At 43.1% G+C, this 25,503-nt stretch overlaps 1 protein-coding gene across 4 annotated transcripts in view; it reads right to left on the bottom strand.

Moving 5' to 3' along the window:
* Positions 1-25,503, bottom strand: part of Hecw2 (HECT, C2 and WW domain containing E3 ubiquitin protein ligase 2) — a 349,936-nt gene that overhangs the window by 135,145 nt on the left and 189,288 nt on the right. For 3 of the 4 annotated variants that reach the window (XM_060368357.1, XM_060368358.1, XM_060368359.1), the window contains exon 3: positions 4,510-4,617. In XM_060368357.1, coding sequence (XP_060224340.1) covers positions 4,510-4,617 — 108 coding nt within the window. Of the gene's footprint in view, positions 1-4,509; positions 4,618-18,605; positions 18,955-25,503 lie in introns of those variants that run through there. The other variant, XM_060368360.1, reaches the window with a different exon arrangement.

The following is a 25,503-nucleotide window of genomic DNA, read 5'->3' on the forward strand; positions in this document are numbered from 1 at the left end:
TTGTCTCATATTGAATAAGGGTCTGAGCAGTGGAAAAGCCTTCCCTGCTCAAGGTACAGCATAACAATCATGAAAACAAACGATGGACAATAATCACTGTAGATGCGGCAGAAATCTCATGGGATGGGCGAGATGACTGGACCTAACATGTGGCGTAGAAAGGATGAATGAAAAATACCAAGTCTCTAAGCAGCAGGAACACACTCTGTCAGTGACAAAAGACTAAAAGATGATGGTGGTAGGGAGGGGTATTGCCGGTGAACACGGGAGGCTGAGGACACCCATCTCTCCCAGTAAAAATCATCCTATAACGTGCATATTTTTCAAGGCATTTCTAATGTTGCTCTGAAGGGCTGAGAAAGATAAAATTGTAAGAAATACTACAAAATGAATGCAAATATTAGCATTTTGCTTTTTGCTGTGACAATCACAAAGCAATTCAACAGACAACAATACACAATTGAAATGCACAATTTCTGGGGTCACTCATTGATACAAAATTAGTTAGTACCTAAAATAGTATCTCAAACTTGGCGATCCCTAATTAGTACACAATGATGAAACTGAATACATGTGCAGAACAAATTTTTAAAAAGGCAAAAATAAAACCAAACCCCACCTAAGTATGAATGAATAAAAGAAGAACCATAGTTTATGGAAGACTACATAGAATAAAAGAAACATCTTGGCACACAGGAACAACTGTTGAAACCACTTTAAAACTGAAGAATGCACACTGCTAAGATGACTCACTCAGTTACTGCAAGCAACTCATGGAGGCAATACGCTCTCTGGAACGGTAGCTGAGAGCCTTTATAGCACCCCCATTTTTTGGCTTTCTCATTTGTATGTGGGTGTGGTATATGAATGCACTGTGGGTCAGTAAACAAGTGTTATAACCAGAGCTCCAATGCCCACTTTATTTTATCTATTGATTTATTTATTTTTGACACAGGGTCTCCTACTGCACCTGGAACTCACTGATCAGGCTTCACCGTCAGCCAGGGAACTCCAGGGATGCCCCCGTGTCTGACACCACCCCCCACCCCACTGCTGGGGTCATAGACAAGTGCTGCAGAGCCCATATTTTACGTAGGTAATAGGGATTCAAACTTGACTACTCCGGCTTGTGCAGCAAGCACTTTAATACTAACCTGTGTTCTCAACCCTCGCTTACTGTCCTAAAACAAGTAAATAGTCCTGATGCGGATGCCTAAGGTCATCTACCAAAAATTAAGTCCATTTTGTTTTTCTTCCAAAGCCACTCAAGTAAGGCTGGAATACAGTGTGAGCCTGGATGTCTGCATGCTCTGAAACATCTCAGGTTCCAGTTTAAACAGATCGTTTTTCAAGGAGTCTTATCTTGTTTGTATGTCTAACAAGCTATAAATAAAAAAATTCCTTTCTTAAGATGGAAGAAAAATTTTAATATTATATTTTCAAGCCAGAGGTTGACAATATCCAGAATTTCAGAAGCTATCTCAGTGGTTTACCTACTTTCTCCTAAGGCTTCGTGACATTAGCTCCAAAGATCTGAGTAAGATTTCATTACGCTGGGAATATAATTGTTCTCTCTTTTTACTACACAGGCTCTTTGAATATATATTATGGGTTACAGTTTAGTGTTTTTATGGGATTCATGAGTGTTTCTTACTGTTTCTTATGCTTTTTCTTGGGCTCTTTTCTTCTGTTTGTTTTATCCTATTTCAATGTTTTATAATATAATAATATAAAATAATAATATAAGTATTTTATTATTATCCCTTAGAAGCCTGTTTGAGTTCTAATAAGAGACAGAAAGGGATGGATCCGAATGAAAGGGGAGGTGGAGAGAAGCTGACAGGAGGGAGGAAAACTGTAATCACCATATATTATGTGAGAAAAAAAGATCTCTGAAGATTGCTGGAGTGAGACACTGGCTGGTTCCCAGTGACGTTAACGGGACACCTGCAGTCCAGAGCTCAGAGAAACGCTGCATTTACTGTTTTGCACTCTGGGGATCAGGATGCATGATGGAAGTGCCATCTCGCTGGCTCTTCTGGAATCACTACGCGCCGTTCTTGACTTTAGACTTATTTCCTCAGCTGTTAAGTGCACTGAAGAGTTCTAGTTTGACAGTCCTGCTTGTCGTGCACCCAGTTTCATGCATGAAAAAAGAAATGGAGTAAAACCTACTCTTTGGCTCATTCTCCAGTCCAGCTTCAATATCCACGCTCATTTCTAGTAAACAGCAGAATGAGGGGGGGCAGACATTCCCAAGACAAATATTGACTATGTAGCATGTTATAATTGCTATACTTACTAACAATAGCCTCAACAGCCAGGACACTGTGAACCCCTAACAGGAAATGCAGGGCTCTGAACTTGCTGTCGGGTTTCCTCCTGTACTTCAGGTTATAGTAGTGTGTGATCACAGTTGCCTTGTACAAGAGATCTGTGCTTTCAGGCACCAGGTAAGTGCCCAGGGTGCTCTTCAGCATTCAGGCTAATAGGAAAGCAATTTTACCTTTTCCCTGGCATGTAACTGGCAATATTTTTCATCTAATCAATCTCTTAAACGCTGGGGTCCTTTAAAAAAATCATATTAGAAGCAAAACCAGCTGTCTTCTGTTGCTTTTCCCCACGGTCTCACTTTGCTCACTTTCCTTATAAAGTCCTCAGATTGGTATCCCAGGACTATAGATTTCCCATGTTTCTGTCATGTGATGAGTCCAACACTGTACTTGAAAATGGGGAGAACAAATTACTTTTAAGGGTAGGCTAACTGCCCAGCTGTGGACAGTCAACAGAAATGAGCTGAACCTTTGGAGGTTCCTTTCCCTATGTCATGTCAGAGCTTCTCTGTTGTTGTTGTTTTAATGTTAGCATATATTTTATTTTTGTTTGATTTATGTATTTCCCTCTCTCTTTACCTACAGGTCCTGTGTATATGTATTATGGCTTCCAGTTTAGTGTTTTGTTTTGTCTTTTCATGGGATTCATGAGTGTGTTTTTTTTGCCTTTTCTTGTGCTCTTTTCCTTCTGTTTGTGTTTGTTTTGTCCTATTTTATTTTATTATATTAATTACATATTTTTGTTACTGTCTCTTACAAACCTGTTTGTTTTCTAATGAGAGACAGAAACTGATGGATCTGAATGGAAGGGGGGGTGGGGAAGAACTGGGAAGAGTAGAGGGAGGGGAAACCGTAATCAGGATATATTATGTGAGAAAACAAATCTATTTTCAACCAAAGAAAAAACAAACAAATAAAGGAAAAAGGAAACCATCTTGGTGTATGCTTTTCTTCCTTCTGTTATGATAAAGTTTCACAGTTACCAGGTTGAGACAAGGAATTTGGGCCAACTTGAATCTGTGTGTCAACACCATATTTGGCTCTAGAATAAACTATCTTTTACCCCCTTTGAGGTCACAGCTGTGTTTCTTGTGTTGACAAGGCTTAAACAGACACTATAAGCAGCACACTGAACTAGAACAGGACACAGCTTACAGGGCAGAGGCAGGACTAAGGGAGGCTTTTAGGCACTGACTCAGGATAAGGAGAGTGGAAGAAATGCCCGACGCCTTTAATGCTGGTCAAGGTCATAGATGCTGATCCTCTAAAGCAACTTCTTATATTACAGATGTTTTAGAAGCTTCACTAAAGAGGTTTGCTGCGAGTTCCCATCTGCTCACATTGCCCTCTGTTTATGTTTTGTCTTGATAAGTCCTTTTATATCTAGTCTTCTAGAATCTCTTAAAACAAAGCCTTTGCATATGGAAATTTTAATTCTTAGTGATCAACTTACGGAAAAAGTTTCAAAAGCCCATGTTTTTCATAGGTTAGAAAACTTCTGAAGATGTTCAAATTTACCTGGACTAACTAGTAAACTCAAAATTCACACACTCTCTTTTATTTTATTCACTTGTCTTCTTTCCATTCCATAACACACTGAGAATTCCTGTCTACTCTATAGACACACACACACACACACACACACACACACACACACACACCCTGCCACACTTTACCCAAAATGCACAGACAAACTATCTCTAATGAACTATGTACTACATAAGCACCGGTATTTGGTATTTACTAATACAGCACAGGATAGATGGGATATTGGTTGATTTTCCTTCATCCAGTTTCTGACTGTATTTGACCTTGATGGCAGTAAGTCACAGACTGTCTCATCCACACTTTGTTGACCCACATGCAAAAGGTAATCTTCTGCTGGTAAGAAATGAGGTATGCCCAAAGCAAATAGAAGTTTTAAGCAAACCACAACATTGAACTATTCTTTCTGATTCCTACGATTAATAAAATCAATATTAATTACAGTTGTATACAATCTCCAGTACGAATTTCTAAAACTATATATTTTCAAAATATGGGGCTTTATGACATAAATATATAAATAAGAGCTTAAAACTTTAAAAAATAATGTTCAGATATGATTCTATAGGTTCAACACACATATACATTTATTAATTAATCTAATACTACATCACCCTTTTCAATTACTTACGTTCCATGAAGTAGGGCCCAGGCTCAATTCTCCATACAATTTGTCCTTTTTGGGTTCCAGTCACACCCCTGTTTTTAGAATCCCAGAAGTTGGCCGGAGAATTCTCATCTGGTAAAAACCAAAGAGACATTTTTAGTTTAATTACAACCTGCCTTCTCTTAGCTCGAAGATCAACAAAAGCTCTAAAATAAGTAGGAAAAAGAAAGATAAATAAGGCAGACATCAGTGAACACTCTTTCTAATGGCCACATTACAGAGCTTCTGTGTTTGCAACTATTTAGACCAGACGTATAACAGGGAAGATGGTAGCATTTTGGGGGCTGACCAGGGTGTTGCCAAAAGGTAATATTGCAATGAAAAAAGAGTTAACTTACTGAAGCTTCAGAAATGAGCTGATCTGTAAGAAAGAAGCCGAGGTAAACATCCATCTACAAGATATTTATCAAAAGTTGTAAACTGAGCTAAACTCAGAGAATTCAACAGAACTCATGGCGGGTGAACAAAAACCTCAACGACAGGAAGCTGAACCAGGCAGTAGCATGGCTGTGCCGGAACAGTGCAAGGAGGCTCCAGCCAGTCATCATGTCTTCATGGACAACCACTTGAACCAACTGCAGAGGCCAACAGTAACAGAACAGAAGGAGGCAGTGTTTCAGCTTTGGTGCAGAAGAAAGACAGACATGGGAGTGGCCCAGAGAACAGGCCAGTGGACAGCACTTCCCAGGTTTTCTTCATACCACACAGAAACTGCAGTGTTCACCTCACACTTAGGGTTTGTAAAAGCCAATATGCCTGGGAGGTGCAGGGAAGATCTGGTTGCCCCTGGCTCTGCCCCGTCATGCTGAAGGCCAAAGAGAGTCATAGCCCATAAGTTGTTCACATTATCCTGGCTTTGTCTTATTGATTGAAAAGCATATGGTGACACTGGATTTTCAAGTTACATGTGTTGCTTTCCTCCCCTATGATAAAAAAATTACAAATATACCTCTAAGAGTTGAGGTAAAAACAGGCAGGGTAAAGTAAAACTTCCAATAAAGAAGGAAGGATGGAGACATGATTTAAAGCACAAAGGAATAGTCCTAAGAAAAACCTTCCTCTTCTGAACTTGAAAGAAATAGAAAATTGGCCAAAGTTGATGGCCCAGGAAGATTGCTGTTGGCGATTACTAGCATGGGCCTGGGGTTCAGGGTTCTAGAAGCCAGAGCTCTCTGTGTAGGCTGGTCTTTCCATGTCATTTGCATTTATCACATTATAAGTCAATGATTCTTTAGTATGGGACAGCAAGAAAAGCCACGGTTCCTAAGAATTGGAAGGAATATCCAATCTGTGATATTACCAGCAACCCTGGACCATCAACAAACAACCTACCCCATCACAAAATGTGACCAACACGTCTACCTACAAGGCACTCAGGCAATTGCTACACATGGGACTTCAAAGGTATACTGTGGTGCCCGGGACAGACTGTTTGCTGCCTGGCCACTGAAATTTCTTTGCCAATGTAATTCTAGATTTGTTTAAGGCAACAGTTTGTGCCTGGTTAAAAATCCTCAGCCTTTATTATCCTTTGCAGTGAAAGGAAGCTGCATGCAGCCTAGTTCTGGCCAGGAATATTTGAGTGGAAGTTTATTGGTGGGACCTTCAGGTAAGCTATGAATTTTCTGGTTTCAAGTGGGCGGGGATGGGCTCAGCATCCTTTTGCTCGTTCCGCTGCAATTCTTGATGGGAACTACATATTAAGGGAGCAGAGCGAGGAACCAGAGGCAGCTGTGATAGTTTGCGGAGTTCTGAAACCATCTGTATGTAGGCTTCCTACTACTTAAGAACGAGTGAGTCCTATTTGGCTAAGACACTGTGGTTGTGTCTTTCAACTGCAGATGAATAGTATTCCTGGAGGTTACATCCACCATAAGAGCCACTAGTGATCAGATTCATCATTCCTGGTGTGCCCAGTAGTCATGGGCTTGTATGGATGCTCTAGACAACAAGGGTAGTTAATTCACATATTTTGAATAATCAGAGCCGATTAGATGGGGAGAGGAATTCTCAAATTTTTGCAAACAAGTTTTACTTAACTCTTCTCACTTGGAAAACACAAGGGGCCGGGATGGACCCTGAATGGAACAGATCACAGGGACAGGGTGAAGAGAGTGTTTGCCTGCTCAAACTGTTTCTTTAAGATAATAAAAGCAGTAGGCAGCTGAGCGTGGTGGCCCATGCCTGTAATCTCACCACTTGGGAGGCAGAGGCAAGAGGAATGTAAATTTCAGGTTAGCCTGGGCTATCGAACAAAAGAAGAGCAGCAAAATAGCAACAAAAACAAAATGGCAACAAGAGTGGCAACCCACACTGGAAACTTCCTAAAAATATGTTGGCCATTTCCCTTGACCCCAGGAAGATGGATGCAGCATCAATTTGTTTAAACAAGGAGTAAGCATTAGGCTCCCTCGCTGACTACAACGTGCCCACAAGGAAGTCGTGCTTACACAAGGGTGTCTGCACTTTTCCTCTTAAACGACAAATTAAACTAAACTAAGCACATGCTCTGACACACAGCACTGGCAAAGCAGCAGGGCAGTTCACCGCAGGGTAGAAATGCCAGTGTCGGGAGAAGGAAAGGAGGGACAGTTAACTAGAGATATTCAATTCACCCACCAGGCAAAGCAGATTAGAGGAAATTATATTAATCTCTGATGTTGACGGTTCACAGTTCACATGGACAACTCCGTTTGGAAGCTAATAAATACATGAAAAATGAATATCATCTTTATCTGTTAGGGGAGGGAAATTAAAAGCACACTGAGAGCCCATCTCACGCCAGTGAGAATGACTGTCATCAGGAAAACATACAACAGATGCTGGTGAGGATGTGGGGAGAAGAGTGTTGGTAGGAATGTAAATAATCACAACCAGTATGGAAATCAGTATGGAGGCCTCCTAAAAACAGAACCACCATATGATCTAGCTATGCTACTTCTGAGCATATACTCACAAGAACCAGGTTTAGCTTACATTAAATATACCCACGTGTTCATGTTAAGCATGGCATCATTCATGGTAGCCAAGTTATGACATCAGCCTAGGTGCCCATCAACAGATGAGTGAATAAAAAAAATGTGTTGGAGATGCACACTGGAGTTTTATTCAGCCACAAAGAAGAAGGAAATTATGTTGTTTACAGGGGAGCATCATGCTAAGCAAAATAATGCAGGCTTACAAAGAATGGCCTGGTACCTTTTTCTCATATAGGGAATGTGGGTGGAAAGGAAACACGGAGACTGTTAGGGATGTGGAAGAAAGGCTGGCCCCTTAAATCCCAATGCCTGCCACCATACATGAGCATTCAGGTGCAAAAGACCACAGGCATCCCATAGATGATGACACACAGAGTAGGGAGTTGGCAGTGAGGGGCTACTCCTCGGGGTGATACCTCACCATAGTTGTCAAGTAGAGGGTACCCACGCTGTCAAAACTGCGATTACTGTAGGCCGACATGCTTCCTAAAGAAGTCACATTTCTCAGAATCCATTCCCTTCTATTTATTAGTTATTAATAATATTAACAATACCATTGCTATTATTATTATTATTTTAGGTTTTTGAGACAGAGTTTCTCTGTGTAGCACTGGCTATCCTGGAACTCGCTCTATAGACCAGGCTGGCCTCAAACTCATAGAGATCAGCCTGCCTCTGCCTCTCTAGTGCTGGAATTAGAAGCATATGATACCATGCCCCAGTTCCATTCCTTTTTACTTTTATCTATTTAACTTAATTGATTTTCAGTCAGGTGATCATCTTTAAATCCAGGGCCTCATGCATACCAGGCAAGCATTCAGTCACTGAAATACATGCCCAGACCAATTCACTATTCCGGTATAAACCCCCTGTCATCTGGGAGAAGCTAGTCTTAAGGGCCAATGTCAAGTCCCTAAAATAAAACAACTTTAGTAATGAAGATTTCAAATCTGTGATCCCCAGTCCTCTAACACTGCCATCACCCCTACCACAGATAACTAGCAAAGACCCGGCTGGCCAGTACTTTGTAACCAGGCTAATGATGCTCAACATGACTCATCCTTTACTCTGGTCCATGGCGACCTATCTGAATTAGTCCCTCAGATTATATATATTTTTCCTTTGGGCAGATTAACATCTTTGTTTAAGTTGCAATCAGTTACACCCCAGTCTGAGAATGCTTTTACAGTGATAGAGTTTTCCTGCTCAGATCTTTTTCCTATAGATTTTTGAAGACAAATATATCTTTTTTTTCTCTCTCTTACAAAAATCTATTTTTATTGAGGGTATTTGTCAGACATTCACATAAAGCAAAGTGCATTTTATTGCAAACATCACCTATTTTTCTTCAAATATATCCTACCATGGTTTAATGAATTGTTTCTAACCTTCAGTTTCTATCCATGTTATATATCCACTCTTTAAAAGATGTCCCCACCCCAAAAGAATAGTAACCACGTGTAAAGAATTCTAAATTCTCTACAAGTGCAATACAGAGGAATTAAAAGCCCATTTCCCCCTATGTTAAAGTTAAAAAACAGCCCTAGTCCTTAAAGCCCACTACAAGTTGTTCCATTTACCACTGGCCATTTCTGTAGCTCTCTTAAAGGTAATTCCAACTCTACCCTACTGTCCTCAAGCTCCCCATGTAGTTACCCTCTAACTTACAGTACAGAGCCATGGTTGCCATAGCACCCAAATGATGGAAGTCATTAGGCCTGATCACTCTTGTCTTTTCAAGATCCTCTCTCTCTCTCTCTCTATTATCTTTCTATATTCATGCCTGCTGGTTGCCTTATTGTTCAAGTTCCCCTTTCCTCAATGATAGCATTGTTGACCCAATTTCCCCCAAATATATTACCTTTTCACAACTTAACCCTTACCCTCTCCCCATAGAGAGTCTTCCTTCCACTCAACCTAGAGACATGTCATTGTCCATGGTTTTGCCTTGCTTTTTTCCCATGGCCTTTCTTGTTCTTTTTCTCAACTCTGATTTGTCTTGCTACCAGAAATAAATTTTTTGCTTTAGTCTACGAGTATATACTGCCTCTCTAGAAAAGAAACTAGGGCACACATTGAAAAGACGAAGGATTTAATGAATTAACCTACTAAATAATTGTAAAGAATATTTTGTAAATTTTATTCTCAAAATATTATAAAAATCTAAAATAAGAGACAGACACAGGCATGAGAATTATCTATAAAAGATTAATTTATTCCTATATATAACCATTAGACTTGTAGAAAATCTACAATAAATTGTCTTTTACTCTAATGGTATGTAGGAAATACAACCTAAATATGTTTAGATATTAAACATATCCAAATATATTTTAGATTTTGAAATGTTGCTATATTTCCATGAGCATCTCTAAGAAACCTGGCCCAGCACCCAGATTCTAGAGAGAAAGCAAAAGCAAACAAAGAGGCAAAACCTCTTCAAAGACCCCGCTATAATGCTAACCAACCCAGGGCAATCAAAAATAGACAAGAAATTTGCAGAGAAAAATGCCCATAACAGTTTGTGTCAGACAAACAATAAGCCATGCTTAAAAATTTCCCTTTGCTTCACAGTAATTTTATCTCCTCTCTGTATTTTTGGGAGAAAATGATATAAATAAACATAAGATGATCTTCAATTGTTCCTCGAACACAAATTGAAAATGACTATGCTTTGATAGCAGATCAAAGAAGCAGGTTCAATTGCGGCTGCATTCAGGAATCGGACATTCAATCTGGAATTTGGGATTGGAAGAAAGCTATGATTTGAATGAAAGTTGTTGTTGTAAGTCTGGGCAAGGCACACATCGTCAGCAGAGACTGCAGGACTGTAAACAGTGGTGATTTACAGCACATGGCAGAGGGTTACTGGAATCTCATCCTGACGCTGAGCACTCTGCATGGAGGACTCTGATGCAGATCTGAAGCACACTCCAGGGCAGAGATGGTCTTCACTGCTGAATTTATCAAACAGATCATCAATTGTATTCAGTCCTTTGGAAAAACACCATCAAACTTCCTCATGATTTTGAAAACTACCATTTAAAAAGTTAAAACCCATTCTCCCTAGGTGCCCAATATGTTACATCAAAACCCTCTCTGAATAGAAAAAAGAGTGTGTCAGGCATGATGAGATATAACAGTGGTCCAAGGCCACCCACTGAAAATTTACCCACTAGTAGGGGTGGCCTTAGAACTACTTGTATGGATGCTTTAGATACCAGAACAATCTTCTGAGAAAAACACACTAGAGAGGGTAAGAAAGGACAATGGTATATCATAAGACAAAGTAGCAACAGAATGGAAGGGAGGCAGGCTGGCAGGGAGGGAACGGGAAGGGAGGGAGAAAGGAAGGAAAAAAGGGGGAGAGGGAGGGTGGGGAGGGAGGGACAGCATAATTAGGAAGAGCTCATGACAGGACTTTAAGTTCTGGGCTTGGAGACATCTGTGAATTTAAAAAGATCATGAAGGGGCTGGAGAGACAGTTCAGCAGTTAAGAGCACTTCTAGAGGACCTGGGTTTGATTCCCAGCACCAGCATGACAACTCACAACCACCTGTATCTCCAGTTCCAGGGACTCTAACTCCCTCTTCTGGTCTTTTCAGGAACCAGGCTAAACACCCATCCATATACATATCATTACAATAAACTAATTTAATAATAATAATAATAATAATAATGGATGGCTGGTGGAGAACATGGCTTGCAGCTCAGGATGGGAGTTTTAGAGGGATGGACGAGAATGCAATGCCCTGTTGACTCCTAGTGCCACCTGGCCAGGAGGAGATGCCTTACTGCTATCTCCTGTACAGCACATCATCCATAAAGCAGGGGAGCACAGGAAGAAAATGAAATGCTTCACTAGGTCCATGCTGGGAACAGAGCCAAGTCCTAACCACAGACAGCCAGAACATAGCCAACTCTAGACATTCAGGGAAGATGCAAGAACTCTGCTAAGCAACTTCTTGCACAACGTGCACAGCTCAAGCAGCCAGACCATCCATCAACGGATTATTTTTATAGGTGAGAATATCACTGACAGATGAGTGAAAAGATATGTCTGGACCCTTTACAGCAAATACATCCCAGGAACTGCAGTCATAGCTGAGAATATGAGGTAATGGGAAGCAGTTGGGCAATGGCTTACAGTAAGAATGCCTTTCAAGCACACAGGTAATAGTATGGATATGTTGAAGCAGGCTCTGCTCTGTTCAGGTCAATTTCTCATCCAATAAAGGTATGGCCACCCACTCCTCAGCAGTGAGGGCTCTGGCCTTCTACTGTCCTCTAAGGACTGGTCATGATACTGCCTTGGGACTTGTGCCCTGCCGCTTCATATGTGTAGAGCTCTCCCCATGCACTTACTCTCCTTTCTGCATCTCGGCTTATGTACTTCCTCAGTGAGGCTCACTGACTGCCATATTAAAGATGGCAGCTGCTCCTGCTGCATTCCTGGATCATCTTGCCATGCTCAGTCTCTTTCCCATAACTCTGTCACCTTCTAATCTAACTAAACACGTGATATATCTTTTCTATAGGATTTAATTCCAAGACTTCAAAGATTTCTATTTGTCCAGCTTACTGAAGAATCCCAAATGCTTCAAAATGTGCCTGGTTACATTACTCTGATTTGACTAAATATCTTAGTATCTTCTCTTGATTATTACATGATAGTTACCAAACAGTAGTATTACATTGTTTAAAATGTATAAAGGAGAAACAACATTCTCACCCAGGAATTCACAAGGGCCTTTTCTTTGTGTGTAAGCCAGTGAGTTTTATTGGGGTTGCCTATGGGAACACGGCTGAGGGGTTATTTACAGGAGCTTGTGCACCCAACAGTGGCTAAGAGCTACCCATCTTGTGTGGAGCAGAGACAAGCAAGGACAATATTGCAAATCCTATGGTGAGCTTTATTAGTCGATGAGATGAGACCATTCTAGACTCTCAATCTTCAGAGCAAGAATTTCCAGTTAACACTCTCAATTCAAGCATGTTGTTGAGCTGATATTCAATTTTGCAGCTAAGACATCAATACACAAGATCATGCAACAAGTTTTGAGCAAAGGCCACTGAAACATCCTAAATGTGTTTTGGTTGTTGTTTTTGTCATTATTATTATTATTATTATTATTATTATTATTATTATTTGAAGCACTGGGGATCTTGCCAAAGCTTTGACATGCTAGCCAAGGACCCTACCATGGAGCTGCATTGCTAGTCCAGTAAAGTCCTTCCTGGCAAAGACTTGCAGAATATTTCTAACAGAAGATTTATGAGTTTTCCCAACTGGACTCTTTCTCTTACAGGATTTATGAGTTGGGTATTAAGGTCGAAGTCTTGTATCTTCTGGGCAAATGCCATCCCTGAGCTACAGCTAGTCACTCCCCATTTTACTTAGTTTTGTGATAACAGAGTCTCACTGAGTTGCCCAGTCTGAGCCCAAATTCATTCTACAGCCCAAGCACCCTTGAACTTGCAACCCTCTTCCTTCAGCCCTAAAACTGAGATTATAGGTCTGTGACACCAAGCCCCCAAACCTCAAATTCTTTGGGTGGGACTCTTCCCAGAAATCGTTATTGTACTTTGTATGGCAAATGCAAACTCAAGCTCTTCTCAAGGATCAAGCGTGGCTAGCGTTTAGTGACTTGGTAGACACTTTGACTAATTAGGCCTTTACAAAGTGTCCTATGATAATGATGTTGAAATAATCCTACTCTACGAGCTGAGGCTGATAGGAAAAGACAAAAGCCCCTACTGCCAAAGAATGTTCACCATAAAGAGTAGAGTAAACGATCTTTTTCTGGCAATCTACAGATTCAGTGGACTCTCCATAAAAATTCCAACAGCATACTCTCCAGCACTAGAAAAGCCAGTCCTGACATTCACAGTAAGGCACAAAAGAACACAAACAGCCAAAGTAATCCTAAGAAGAAACAGCAGTCCTGGAGGTATCACACACTTGATTTCAAATTATATGATAGAACTATAGTAACAAAACCAACATGCTACAGGCACAGAAACAGACAATGCACACCCAAGGAGCAGATGGCCCAGAAATGAGCCAAAGCAACTAGAGCCACAGCCACTTGGTTTCTGAGAAAAATATCAAAAATATTTATGCTAAAAGGGCCCCATTAACAAATGACGCCATGAAAGCTGGATGTCTACAGCTAAAACAAAGAGGGTGAAACCATATAAAAAATAGTCAATTCAAAATGGATCAAAACCCTTAATTATAAGACCTTAATTATAAGAACTCTGAAACTCCTAGAGAAAAACATAGAAAAGTACTTCAAGACATAAGCCTGGGCCAAGACTTCCAGGAAAAGACTCCAGAAGGTCGGGAAATAATAGTAAAAACTGACAAATGGGATTGCATTAAATTAAAAGGCCTCTGCACAGCCAAGGACAATCATTGGGGTTATGAGAGAGAATTTAGAATGGGGGAGCTAGATAGAATCAGTACCTAGAAAATATAAAGGACTCAAAAGATTGAATATTAAAAAATCCGACTAAACAGTAAGAGACAAATTATAAGTAGCCAATACATCTGGGGGGTGGAGGAAACAAGCAAACAAACCAACATCCCTAGCATCAGAGAGATGCAAATTCAAACTCACTGAATTCCTTTTCACCCCACTCAGAATGGCTGCCACCAGGAAAACTAAATACAACCAATGCTGGCAAGGATGTAATGGGGAGGCAGAAGAATTCCTCACCCACAGTAAGTAGTAATGCAAATTCATCCAGCCACGATGACCAGTACGAAATTTCGTCAAGAAACTAAAAACCAAACTACCATATGATACAGCTATACCACTCCTGAGTAGACACTTGGGGGAGTCTGCGTGAAACCATAGGATAGCTGTGCTTTCGTACTTATTACTGCACTATTCGCAGCACATGGAATCAGCTGAGCTGCTCATCACTGAACGAGCGGATTCAAAATGAAATACAGATACCACAAAATTTTATTCGGCTATAAAGACAAATGTTTTTCTCGCGTGCAGAAGTCTGTGTGTGTCCCTGTCTCTGTGTGTGTGTGTGTCTGTGTGTGAGAGAGAGAAAGACAGGGATAAAAGTAGAAGTGGGACAAAGAGGGAAGAAGGGGAGCATTTAAAGGAAGAGGGAAAAAGGCACATAGAGGACAATAGGAGTGAAAAATGACGGGCAAATGTATATTTTCTCCTACGTGCAGAATCTGAGGTTTGGATGTGGGTGTGAAATGTTCTCCACGGGCTCATGGATCTGAACAGCTGGCCCCTGTAGGTGGTGCTGTTTGGGGCAGTTGTGGGAACTTCAGGAAGCCTAGATGGGAAGAAGTTGGTCAGTGGAGCCAGGGACTGGGACTTATAGCACAACCCATTTCCAGCCAATCTCTCCTTGCTTCCCGGTCAGGACCATGTAACAAGCAACTACCACACATCCCTGCTGCTACAGACATGAGGCTGTCGTGCTGCCATTCCTTCCCTGCCACGATGGACTCGATACCCGGAACCACCGCAGTGATCATAGTACTCGTACGTTAGACTTGCTCAGTATATACAATAAATAAGATCAACTAAAATATTGCAGGGTTGCATCGACACACCATGACCAAAAGGCAGCTTGGGAAGGAAGGGCTTATCGGGCCACACTTCGTGCCGCTGTTCATCATCAAAGGAAGTCAGGACAAGAACTCAAGCAGGGCAGGATTCCGGTGGCGAGAGCAGATGCCATGAAAGGCTGCGGCTTACTGGCTAGCTCTCCGTGGCTTGCTCAGCCTGCTCTCTTATAGAACCCAGGACCACCAGCCGGGGGTGGCATCACCTACAGTGGGTAGGCCCTCCCTAACTGACCACTAAATAGGACAATGCCTTACAGCTGGATCTTAAGGAGACATTTTCTCAACTGAGGCCCCTTCTTCTCTGATGACTCTAGTTTGTGTCAAGTTGGAGTAAAACCAGCTGGTACAATAAGTCAGTTAAATATAGACATGTCTGACCCTGTTTAATATATTCTCTCTTCCTCCCTCCTTCCCTCCCTCCCTCCCTCCCTCCCTCTCTCTCTCTCTCTCTCTCTCACACACACACACACACACCACAAAGGAAGAATAAGACCATTTAAAAGGAGGAAGCAGGGGTGTAAAGAGAGGGAGGGTAACTCAGAAAGCGAATATGGGCAAAGTGTAATGACATGTGAGCATTTGCATCTTACAATCCATCATTTTGTATATTAATGAAAACAATAATTAAAAGGTACAGAAAAAAGATCTCTTTTTCTACAGGCTCTACTTTGGGGCAACATTGTTAACAGGTCAAAGATAGAACAGTTAAGCCTCAAAAGACCGAGAGAAAATAACAATGATAGACAAGATAGAGAAAAATGATGTGTTAAAGTTTAATTCAACAAGTATTCCATGAGTGTCCTCTGCCAGCTGGGCAGTACTACATGTGGTAAGGACTCGGTGGGATAAAAGGAGTGGAGGCCTCTCTTTTTGTGGAGATTTTGTTCTGTGGGGCAAGCGGCCACAGTCAGATCCATAAACACATTTATGCAGGTGCCAGGCACGTCTTAGCATTTAAACTCTAGCAGCACTCTGAGGTAATGTCAGAGAGGCCAAGAAATATGGCCAAGATGGGGACGTCAGCACCTACACAGTAAGTCCAGGACCTTGCTCCAACAACCTTGTTCCTCTACACTGCATGCCGCTGTCTGTCCATTCCACAGTGAGCATCATACTTAGGAAGCTGGAAGATCACGCTCTGGAAATTTAAGCATGGAAGTGAAATGATATGTATTAAAAATATGAGATTGTCTGCTGTGTGCAGAGCAGCCTGTAGAAGGAACACGGACTGTCCCTGATGCTAATGAACAGGCAAACACCAGCCCCACTGCCACAACCTGGACACAGAACCCCTCCTGCGCAGATAGAGCTGTGACACACATAAATATCCACCTGAGAGCAGAAGGCCACGGACTCTGACTCTCGTTCAGCAGCCCCTCCTCTCAACTCACCCACCTCTCGCCTCTCCACATCAAGCCACCACGATGTGATTTCGTTCTTTATGTCTACCACACGAACCCTCTCTTTAGCCAAACAGCTCCTCAAAGTCCAGCTTTCTGCACACTCAACCTCAGTCAAGACTGAGAGCTCCTACTCCCATCATCTAGTAGAACCCGCAGTAGATGCAACACATTTGCATCACCAACATGGGGTTCACATGGACCTTCTCTGTGCCAGCCTTCTCTGTGTTTGGGCACAGAGCCTGTGCTGCAGATGCGATGGATACCACACCCCTGGATGCTGTCTGTGAAAGCAGCAGTTTGACTGGAGTAGGTACAAGTTTCAGCTTCGTCTCTCCTTTCTATGGCGTGAGCTCTGTTTCCTTAGTGCAGGAAATACTAACAGTATCTAGCTTATAAGGGCTGCAAGAAGAATATGAATATACAGGGCAAGCCTAGAACATTTTAGGAGTGAAGGACGTGCATTTGTAGAATTTTCCATCTTCTTCAACTCATTTTCCATCAACTTTCAAGTTGATTTTCAAATGCAAAAGCACATTTGTCAACCTCTTTTCCCATGTTTTCACATTACAGTTTTTTACTTTGATGTGTGTGTTCGTGTATGTTTGGATATATGCACCGGGAAGCGGAAAGACAACATCAGGTGTCATCCTCAGGAGCACTGAGACAAGGTCTCTCATTGGCCAAGAGCTCACCATTTGGACTAGGCTAGTGAGCCCCGGGGATTGTCCTGTCTCTGTTGATCCAGCACTGCAACTGCAAGCACATACCACCACACTCCCCAGTTGGCCAGACTGGTTGCGCTATGAGCTCTTAAGAATCCTCTTGTCTCTGCCTCCTCAGCAGAGGGGTTACAGCCACATGCTGCTGCACTCAACATATTTCATAAGTTCTGGGGTTCTGAACTCAGGTCCTCATGCTTACATGGCTTCTCCCCAGCCAAAAGCTTTGCTTTCTTAACCAACACTTGCCACAAACATCCAAAACATGAGCTTGGATCTAAGAATACTATACAGTAAGCGGAAACTGCCAGGAAGCACACAGCTTTGGAGACTGCCCGGGTCTGGATTGGAAGCCGCTCAATGCTGAATGAGTCTTCAGTCTAGTTTCTTAAGAACCACACGGAGGTGCCCTCATCTCTCCACACAAGGAAACCAGGTCAGTTTTCAGCAGCATGTGTGTGGACAGCCACCAGTAATGATAATAATGGTTTTTGATTACACATCCTCCTTTTTTTTTTATCCAAATTATTAAAAACAAAACAAAACAAAAATACTTTCCAGAGCTGGGAGCATAAGTCAATTGGTATGCTTGCCTAGCAAATGAAGCCCCAGGTTTGACCCCTAGAACCATACAAATTAGGCACAGTGCCACATCTGTAAGCCCAGCACTCAAGGGGTAGAGGCAGGAGGATCCTAAGTTCAAAGTCATCCTTGGCTATAAAGCAACTTCAAGACTAACCTGGAATACATAAAATTCTGTTTATCTCTGAGTGTCTCTGATTCTCTATCTCTTTATTTCACTCAAATATAACCTCTTATTTTTAATTTTAAGAATATCATTACATCCATAGTCTCTAGGACATGTCTCTGCAAGCTGGTCTGTAGACCCTTTCCTTAGAAAATAAGTGTGTTTTAACACCTCATTCCCTGAAAGAAGAGCTTTAAATCTCATCAAAACATAACTTTCTCCAGGGGCAGATAACCCATCCTGGAACCCCTCAGACTCAGTCTCAGTCACTTTCAAAAGCTTCTGTGGAGGGAGAAGGAGAAGCCCTTTCCACACAGAGTAAAGCAAGCCACTCGAACCAGGGGGCTCCAGGAATTCAGCAAGGGGGCTTCCTGTTTACGACAGAAGTTTCCTGTCTTGACCCCAGCTCTGCATCCGTTTGTCTAGGGACTAAACGTGACAAACTCACCACACATCTCACTAATAGCCACCTACAACCAATGGAGAGGACTACTTCTCAGAGTGAACGGCAGAGAGAGCAGAAATCCCAACCCTTGGACCAGGAATACAGGTCGGAGGGAAGTAGGATTGAAATTTGTTCCATAGAATCTTCCTGTACCTTACCTTTAACAATCCCCAAGAGCTCCTCTCCGCCTTTGCAGGGAAGACTCCATCAGCTCACTCCAGGCATAGGACGCAGCAAGGAGGGACATGGCAAGCTCTGCTTAAAGGCATGCACCTGGCCTGGCCACCTGCAGCTCCATCACAGCAGCAGCCAGAAGCGAAGCCACACCAGGGCTGGAGCACTCGGGTGGTGCCAAGAGCCTGCCAGGTCCACCTCACTGATGCTCCTGCCTCTCCCGTTTCCTTGGATGTTCTAGAAATGGAATACCAGGTAGGGCTAGAGGTGACGTCGACCGGATGGTCCTGTCCAGCTAAGGACAACACCGAGCCACCCTGGCCACACATCAAGTCTTGTCACTGCCCAGGCATCCTGAGGGGAAAAAACCCACATCACACTGTGTCCCTTTGCTGAGGCAGACGTGGCCACTCCCCGGGAAGAATGTCACAGCCCATCCTCCCCTCAGCTTCCTTCCTTTGCTTTTCCATGGGAGAATTCCAAGGAATGAGTTAGGTATGCACACACACTCACAGACACAGTAGGCCCTGGTCAGACCCCTGCTGTCACACAGGGGAGCCTGCAGTCTGACGGGCTCAGAGTAGAGAGGCTGCTGTCTGCAATCCAGTGCACCACTCTTGTCTGTCAGCCACAGCCCTCCCTGAGGCTAGTGAATAAACGGGGGTGGGGTTGGGGCACTCAAACCAGTACAGAGTGGGATCTCTACACCTTTCATCTCAAATTATCAAAAAGGACTAAAGTCTTTGCAAACGTTATACGGCCCTAATGAAAACCTCCAACAGTCATCAATTCAGAAACTATTTTCTGACCTTACTTTCAATGCATAAATGACTACAATAATCAATGCGTTGTATGTAATTTTAAATAGATAGATAATAAAAGGATTCCTTATAACTTTTAGAACATTCTTGTGGTTATTTTACCCCATCCCTTCTTCTGTATTAAATCCCCCTCTCCCCTCCCTAATTAGAGGTCCCATTTCCCCCACTCCCCTACCCACATCAATTGTACCCTGCTACTCTCTTCTTTCCCACCCCTACCCATGTCCTGTTCTGCTTTCCTGGTTCCCAAAGTCATTCCAGCTTATGTTCTCACATCTGAAGATGTGGAGCTGGGAGCCTCAGATGAGACAGAACAGGTGACACGTGTCTCTCTGGGTCAGGATTACCTCACCCAATATGCTCTCTTCTAGTTCCATCCATTTACCTGAAAATTTCATGCTTTCATTTTTCTTTACAGCTGAATATTATCCCATGGCATATATGGTCCATATTTTCAATATCTAGCCATTGGTCGAAGGACCTTTGGTTTGTTTCCATTTCCTAACTCTTATGAATAGAGCAGCAATGAACAGGCCTGAGCAAGTATCTGTGGAGTAGGATGTCCAGTCCTCCAGGCATACGCTGAGAAGTGGTATAGGTGGGTCTCTCTCTCTCCCTTTCTCTCCCTCTCTCACACTGTGTGTGTATATGTGTCTGTCTGTCTCTCTGTCTGTCTGATGACCTGTCTTCCCCCTTCGGTCTCTTTGCCTCTCCCAATTTCTGTCAGTGTTTGTCTTTCTGTGTGTGCATGCATGTCTGTGCATGCATCTGTTCCTGTGTCAGTGTGTGTCTGTAATAGTCCTGAAAACTTCAGCAACTCACCAACTTGCCAATGGGTTCATAATGCCCTTGGTAACTATTAGATCAGTAAAATAAGCCCAGGAAATACTAATTCATTCCCCTTATTGGCATCAAAGGTGGGTGCGACCAATTAACAACAGACTTAATAAAAGAGTGTCTCTGGTTTCATTCTCACTAAAAAAAAAAAAAACTGGTTCAAAACTTTAAGCTCTTGGCTCTTTTCTAGTTATGCAGCAGCAGATTCTCCCTGGGTTACTAGAAGGCTCATGGTACAGGGTTAGGTCTCCCAAGCCAGATCCTCGCCTTCCAAATACCTATGACGTTTCAGCTGACTCCTGGGTTCTGGTCCATCCATATGTTACCAGCTTTCACAGGCTATTTTCCTGCCCCGAGCACAAGCTACTATCACAGTGGATTTGAAATCTACTACATGCCCAGCACTGCAAATAGGGCAGGAACTACATTCCCAATTGACAAGAAAGTATTTTAAAAGTATAGGGTGTGAGGAGACAGTAAATGTTGGAGTTTAGGAATCACACATGCCCACATTCTTTGGTTATTGTTGTTTTGTTTTTTTACAACTTATTCACTATATATCCCGATTAAAGCCCCCTCCCTCAATTCCTCCCAGTCCCACCCTCCCATCCTCTTTCCCCTATCCCCTCCTCCTAGCCTACTGAAAGGGTGAGTTTTCCTCCTCTGCCATCTGACCCTAGCTTATCAAGTCACATCAGGACTGCCTGGATCTTCCTCTGTGGCTTGGCAAGGGCTTATTGCTAGGAGGAAGTGATCAAAGAGCAGGCCTGAGTTCATGACAGAGGCAGCCCCTGCTCCTCTTACAGGGGATCCACATGGAGACTGAGCTACTAGTCGGCTACATCTGAGCAGGGGTCTAGGTCTTCTCCATGCATAGTCCTTGGTTGGTGCATCAGTGTCTGCAAGACACCCTGGGCTCAGGTTTTTTTTTTTTAGCTCTGTTGGTCTCTTTGTGGAGCTTCTGACCCCCTGTGTCCTTCTATCCCCCCTTCTTCCATAAGACTTCCTGCACTCTGCCCAAAATTTGCTGTGAGTCTCAGCATCTGCTTCAATCCCCGGTTGGATGGAGCCTTTCAGAGGTCCCTCTTTCACCAAGAGGGAACTTTAAAAACACAGGTAAACATGAGCTCAGTGGCTGGCTCTTTGATCACCTACCCCTGAGCAGCCTTGTCAAGCCATGGAGGAGGACAATGCAGGACAATGCAGCCTGTCCTGATGAGAACTGATAAGCTAGGGTCAGATGGAGGGAGGAGGATCTTCCCTACCAATGGACTTGGAGAGGGGCATGGGAGGAGATGAGGGAGGGATTGAGGGAGAGAGCTACAGCTGGGATACAAAGTGAATAAACTATAATTAATATCAAAAATAAAAATTAAAAAAAAGAATAAAATGTTCTAGTTACAAACAAAACAAAACACACACACACAGGTAAAGCCAGGCTCAGTGGCTCACACCTGTAGTCCCAGCATTCAGAGAGGTAGAGGCAGGCAAATATCTGTGAGTTTGGGGCCAGCTGGGTCTACAAAGCAAGTCCAGGACAGCCAAGTCTACACAGAAAAATTCTGTCTCAAAAGCCCGAAAAACAAAATAAAACAAAACACCCACAGATGATTCAGACCCAGCAATCACAGTAAACAAATAGACTGAGAAGAGGCAACAAGTATCAGACCCCAGAATCTTCCTATGACTTTTTTTCCCCTGCAACCTACAGTGCTTATAAAGAAAGCCAGCATAATCAGTATCAGCATTAAAATGAGGAGACACACTCATGTGTCACCACTGTGTTTTCATGTACCACGATAACGTGACTTTGTGTGGTACTAGGCATGGGAAGATAGTGTGGTCCAAATAGAGTTCCTCCTTTTGTAGAGAAGTGACATTAAATATGTAACTGTATATTATGATGAAGGTTTATGTTCTATACAGGGAAAAGGGGAGGCTCAAAGAGTGAGCTGCTGCAGCAGAGGAAGCTCACTCCAGGAAGCAGCGAGTGAACTGAGCCCTGAGTGATGATGAAGCAGCTGGCTTTGGAGGAGAGGAAGAAGGAATGGGAGGCAACTCCTCAGGTGGGAGGCCAGGGCAGAGGCCCAACAGCCAGAGAAGCAGCTCTGCCCTTTCCGGGACTGCGGAGGGTCAGAGTGGCCAGCACACAGAGGCTTGGTGGGGGCTGAGGGTAGGGCAGGCCCTAGGAACCTGAGGTATCAGTGCCCAGGGAGAGGAGAAGGCTAAGGACAGAAGGATGGAAACTGGTCCTTTCCCCCACATCACCTTCTGAAATGTCAATTGATTATTTTAAGAGTCCCCAGCATTCAAAACTATTGATTCGAAAGGACACCCGAGGAGAGCACTACGGTTTGTGGCTGTTGGATGGATTAATCCTAGAAAATTAAAGATACCATTTAACTGAAGTAGCTTATTCCCCGAAGAATGCTTAGTGTCAGGAAAGCGAAGAAGCGATCCTCAGATTCCGAGGCAACCTGACGGCCAAGTCCAGCCTGCCTACCTCCAAGCTGCCACCGAATGTTCCTTCACACGGGGAAGGAGTGTTTCTCCAGAAAGGCCTTTGGGAGTCTCGTTTGTATGTTTGTGAGCCTGGCATGTCCATGGGTCTGCCGTCACCAGCACACATTACTAGAGCTTCTCCGCATGGGCCTGCCTCTGTGGCAGTTCTGACTGGTAGCTTTTCCCCTGCCCTTGCGCTTGGAAAGCAACCAGACATACACTCAGCTGATCCTCAGAGCTGTCAGATTCTCAAATCTCCCGATGGAAACATAAATCAGAATGTATCTTTTTTAATGTATATAAGAGTGAGATAACTGACTTTAAAAAAAAAAATCAAAAACAGGGCTTCAAGTCTAAACCCAAGTTGACATACATATGTGAAATACATAGTTTTTGAAATTTAGCTTAGAAAGCGGTAAGCAACCGAATTCAATAAAAAGGCATGACCGTTAAGTATTCACCCCAGGCAGTTAATATATACAGACCACCCTCTTCTAACTCCCAAGGGAACTCTCCAGATGTCCATGTAAGTCCCCCCTCTAGGGGACAGAGCCAGAGGCTGTTGCAGTCAGGATTTTGGCTAGCTTAACTTATGTCTAGGTCTTGTACAGGTGACCACAGCGAGTGTGAGTTCAATTTGCAACAGCCACAGCTTGTCCAGAAGGCAGGATTTCACAACGCTCTCCCCACCCTCTAGATTTTAAATTCTTTCTGCCTTCTCTTCCTCAGTGTTCTGAGCCTTAGAGGGGGGCAAGGTGGAGGAGGTGCTGATGGTGGAGGAAGAGGTGGTGGTGGTGGTGATGGTGGAGGTGATGGTGGAGGAAGTGGTGGTGATGGAGGTGGTGGTGATGGTATGTGGGGGGGTGAGTGGGAATTAATACAGATTCCTGACTTAGGACTGAACATTCAATCTCTTTATTATCAGCACTTTGGCCAGTTACTCATCTGTCCACTGGCTGCTGCCGATTGCTAAAAGAAGCTCCAACCTTGGTTAGGGAAGTTACATTGCTTTTTATTCCAGTTACAATAGTGTGGTCAGTCAGGATGGATACTGGCACAGATTTTACACATGGAAAATCCGCAGTTAAAATTAAACCAGTGGAGAACAATATAAGTCATTTTATTTGAATATATCCCCTTGATCTGCAAAATGGGAACACTACCTTTTCCCAATGAGGCTTTACATAGGATGGAGACAGCAGTTAGCCCAGAGCACATCCAGGGCATGTGCCACAGAGAGCGTGCATCAGGAGACTTGGACATATTTCCATAATGAACGTTTTTTTCAGAATTGGCATTAGAATTTAGCATAATGTATTAGGAGTCAGAGTCAAATGTACCATGCAGATTTTTTTTGGATGTTTGATATTTTAAATTTTATTTATTACTGTTTATTCACTTTGTATCCCAGCTCTAACCCCCTTCCTCTGCCCCTCTCTCCCTCTTCTCCTCCCATTCCCCTTTCCCAGTCCACTGACAGAAGAGGTCCTCCTCCTCCCCTTCCATCTGACCACAGCCTATCAGGTCTCATTAGGACTGTCTGTTCCTTAGTAAGGGGAACAGGGACTGCCTCTGACATGAACTCAGTGGCTGGCTTTTTGATCACTTCCCCCTGGGGAGGGGGCAGCCTTACCAGGCCACAGAGGAAGACCATGCATGTTTTTAACTCCCTGAAAGAATAGCTTTCAAATTTGACTGCACATGTATTAGAGTCATCTGGGACTCTTGTTTAAAATGCAGATTTCAAGGACAAAACCACAGAAATTCTGACACAATCAGATAGGATACTTATCATAAATCTGGGTTTTCAGCAACAAATCCGTGCAATTCTGTTACAGGCAATCCTTGTATCCTAGTTTAATGATTGATTTGCATTCTCAATAGTGTCTGAAGTTAGGTGCAAACATATTCTTTATAATTCCTGCTTCTGGTCAGACACTGGCACAGAGGCCTCTGAAGCTTCTACTTTTGCCATAAGAATGTTGCCAAGAATAACTTTTTTCACTTCCAAGTTAAACATGGTGTTTAGAAAAAGGTGTTAGAGGGGGACCCTGGAAGCACGAGTCTGTCCACACAATGGTAGCGTCACAATAACTCCCACATCCTAGCTGCTAAGAGCTTTCTTTACCCAGGCAGACTGGAAAAGAAGAGGTTTCCCCAACACTATTGTGTCTCCTACCAAAAAAAGAATAAAGGCAACCTTTACATGTCCAAACGTGTTCCTATAGGCTACAAATTAACACACTAAATTTGTCCATTATGTTTCCTTAATGTTTGTTTAAAATTCAATGTGAGGCATTTTCCCCCTTGGTTATATGACTGAGAGCTCGCTCCCAGCTCGTGAGGATAGCTCTGGTTGTTTTTCCAAATTACACACCTTAGCCAGATGAGTCCCCTTCCTAAGTTTTGTTCCCCTTGTCTGCAAATGTGTGACAGCGGTGACACGAAGCTGGTTCTGTTCTGAAGGGTCGTAACGTACCAGGATGGGACTAGCAAGGAGCCAGGTACAGAGCACACACTCACCATCCGGATGCTCTCGGGTGTCGGTGTGCCTGTAAGCGGGGAAGACTAATAATCTGCGGGAAATCTCCACGTTCCCACCAGGCAAACCGGTGGCAGCTCCCCTGGGAAGCAGCCGGTTAGAGTGAGAGGCAGAGTCACCCCAATCTAGCAACCTCATGTGAGTAGACCTGGCTCAAACTCTTACTAAAACTGAAGCAAG

The sequence above is a fragment of the Meriones unguiculatus genome, chromosome 15 (assembly GCF_030254825.1).
Source record: "Meriones unguiculatus strain TT.TT164.6M chromosome 15, Bangor_MerUng_6.1, whole genome shotgun sequence".
NCBI lineage: Eukaryota > Metazoa > Chordata > Mammalia > Rodentia > Muridae > Meriones > Meriones unguiculatus.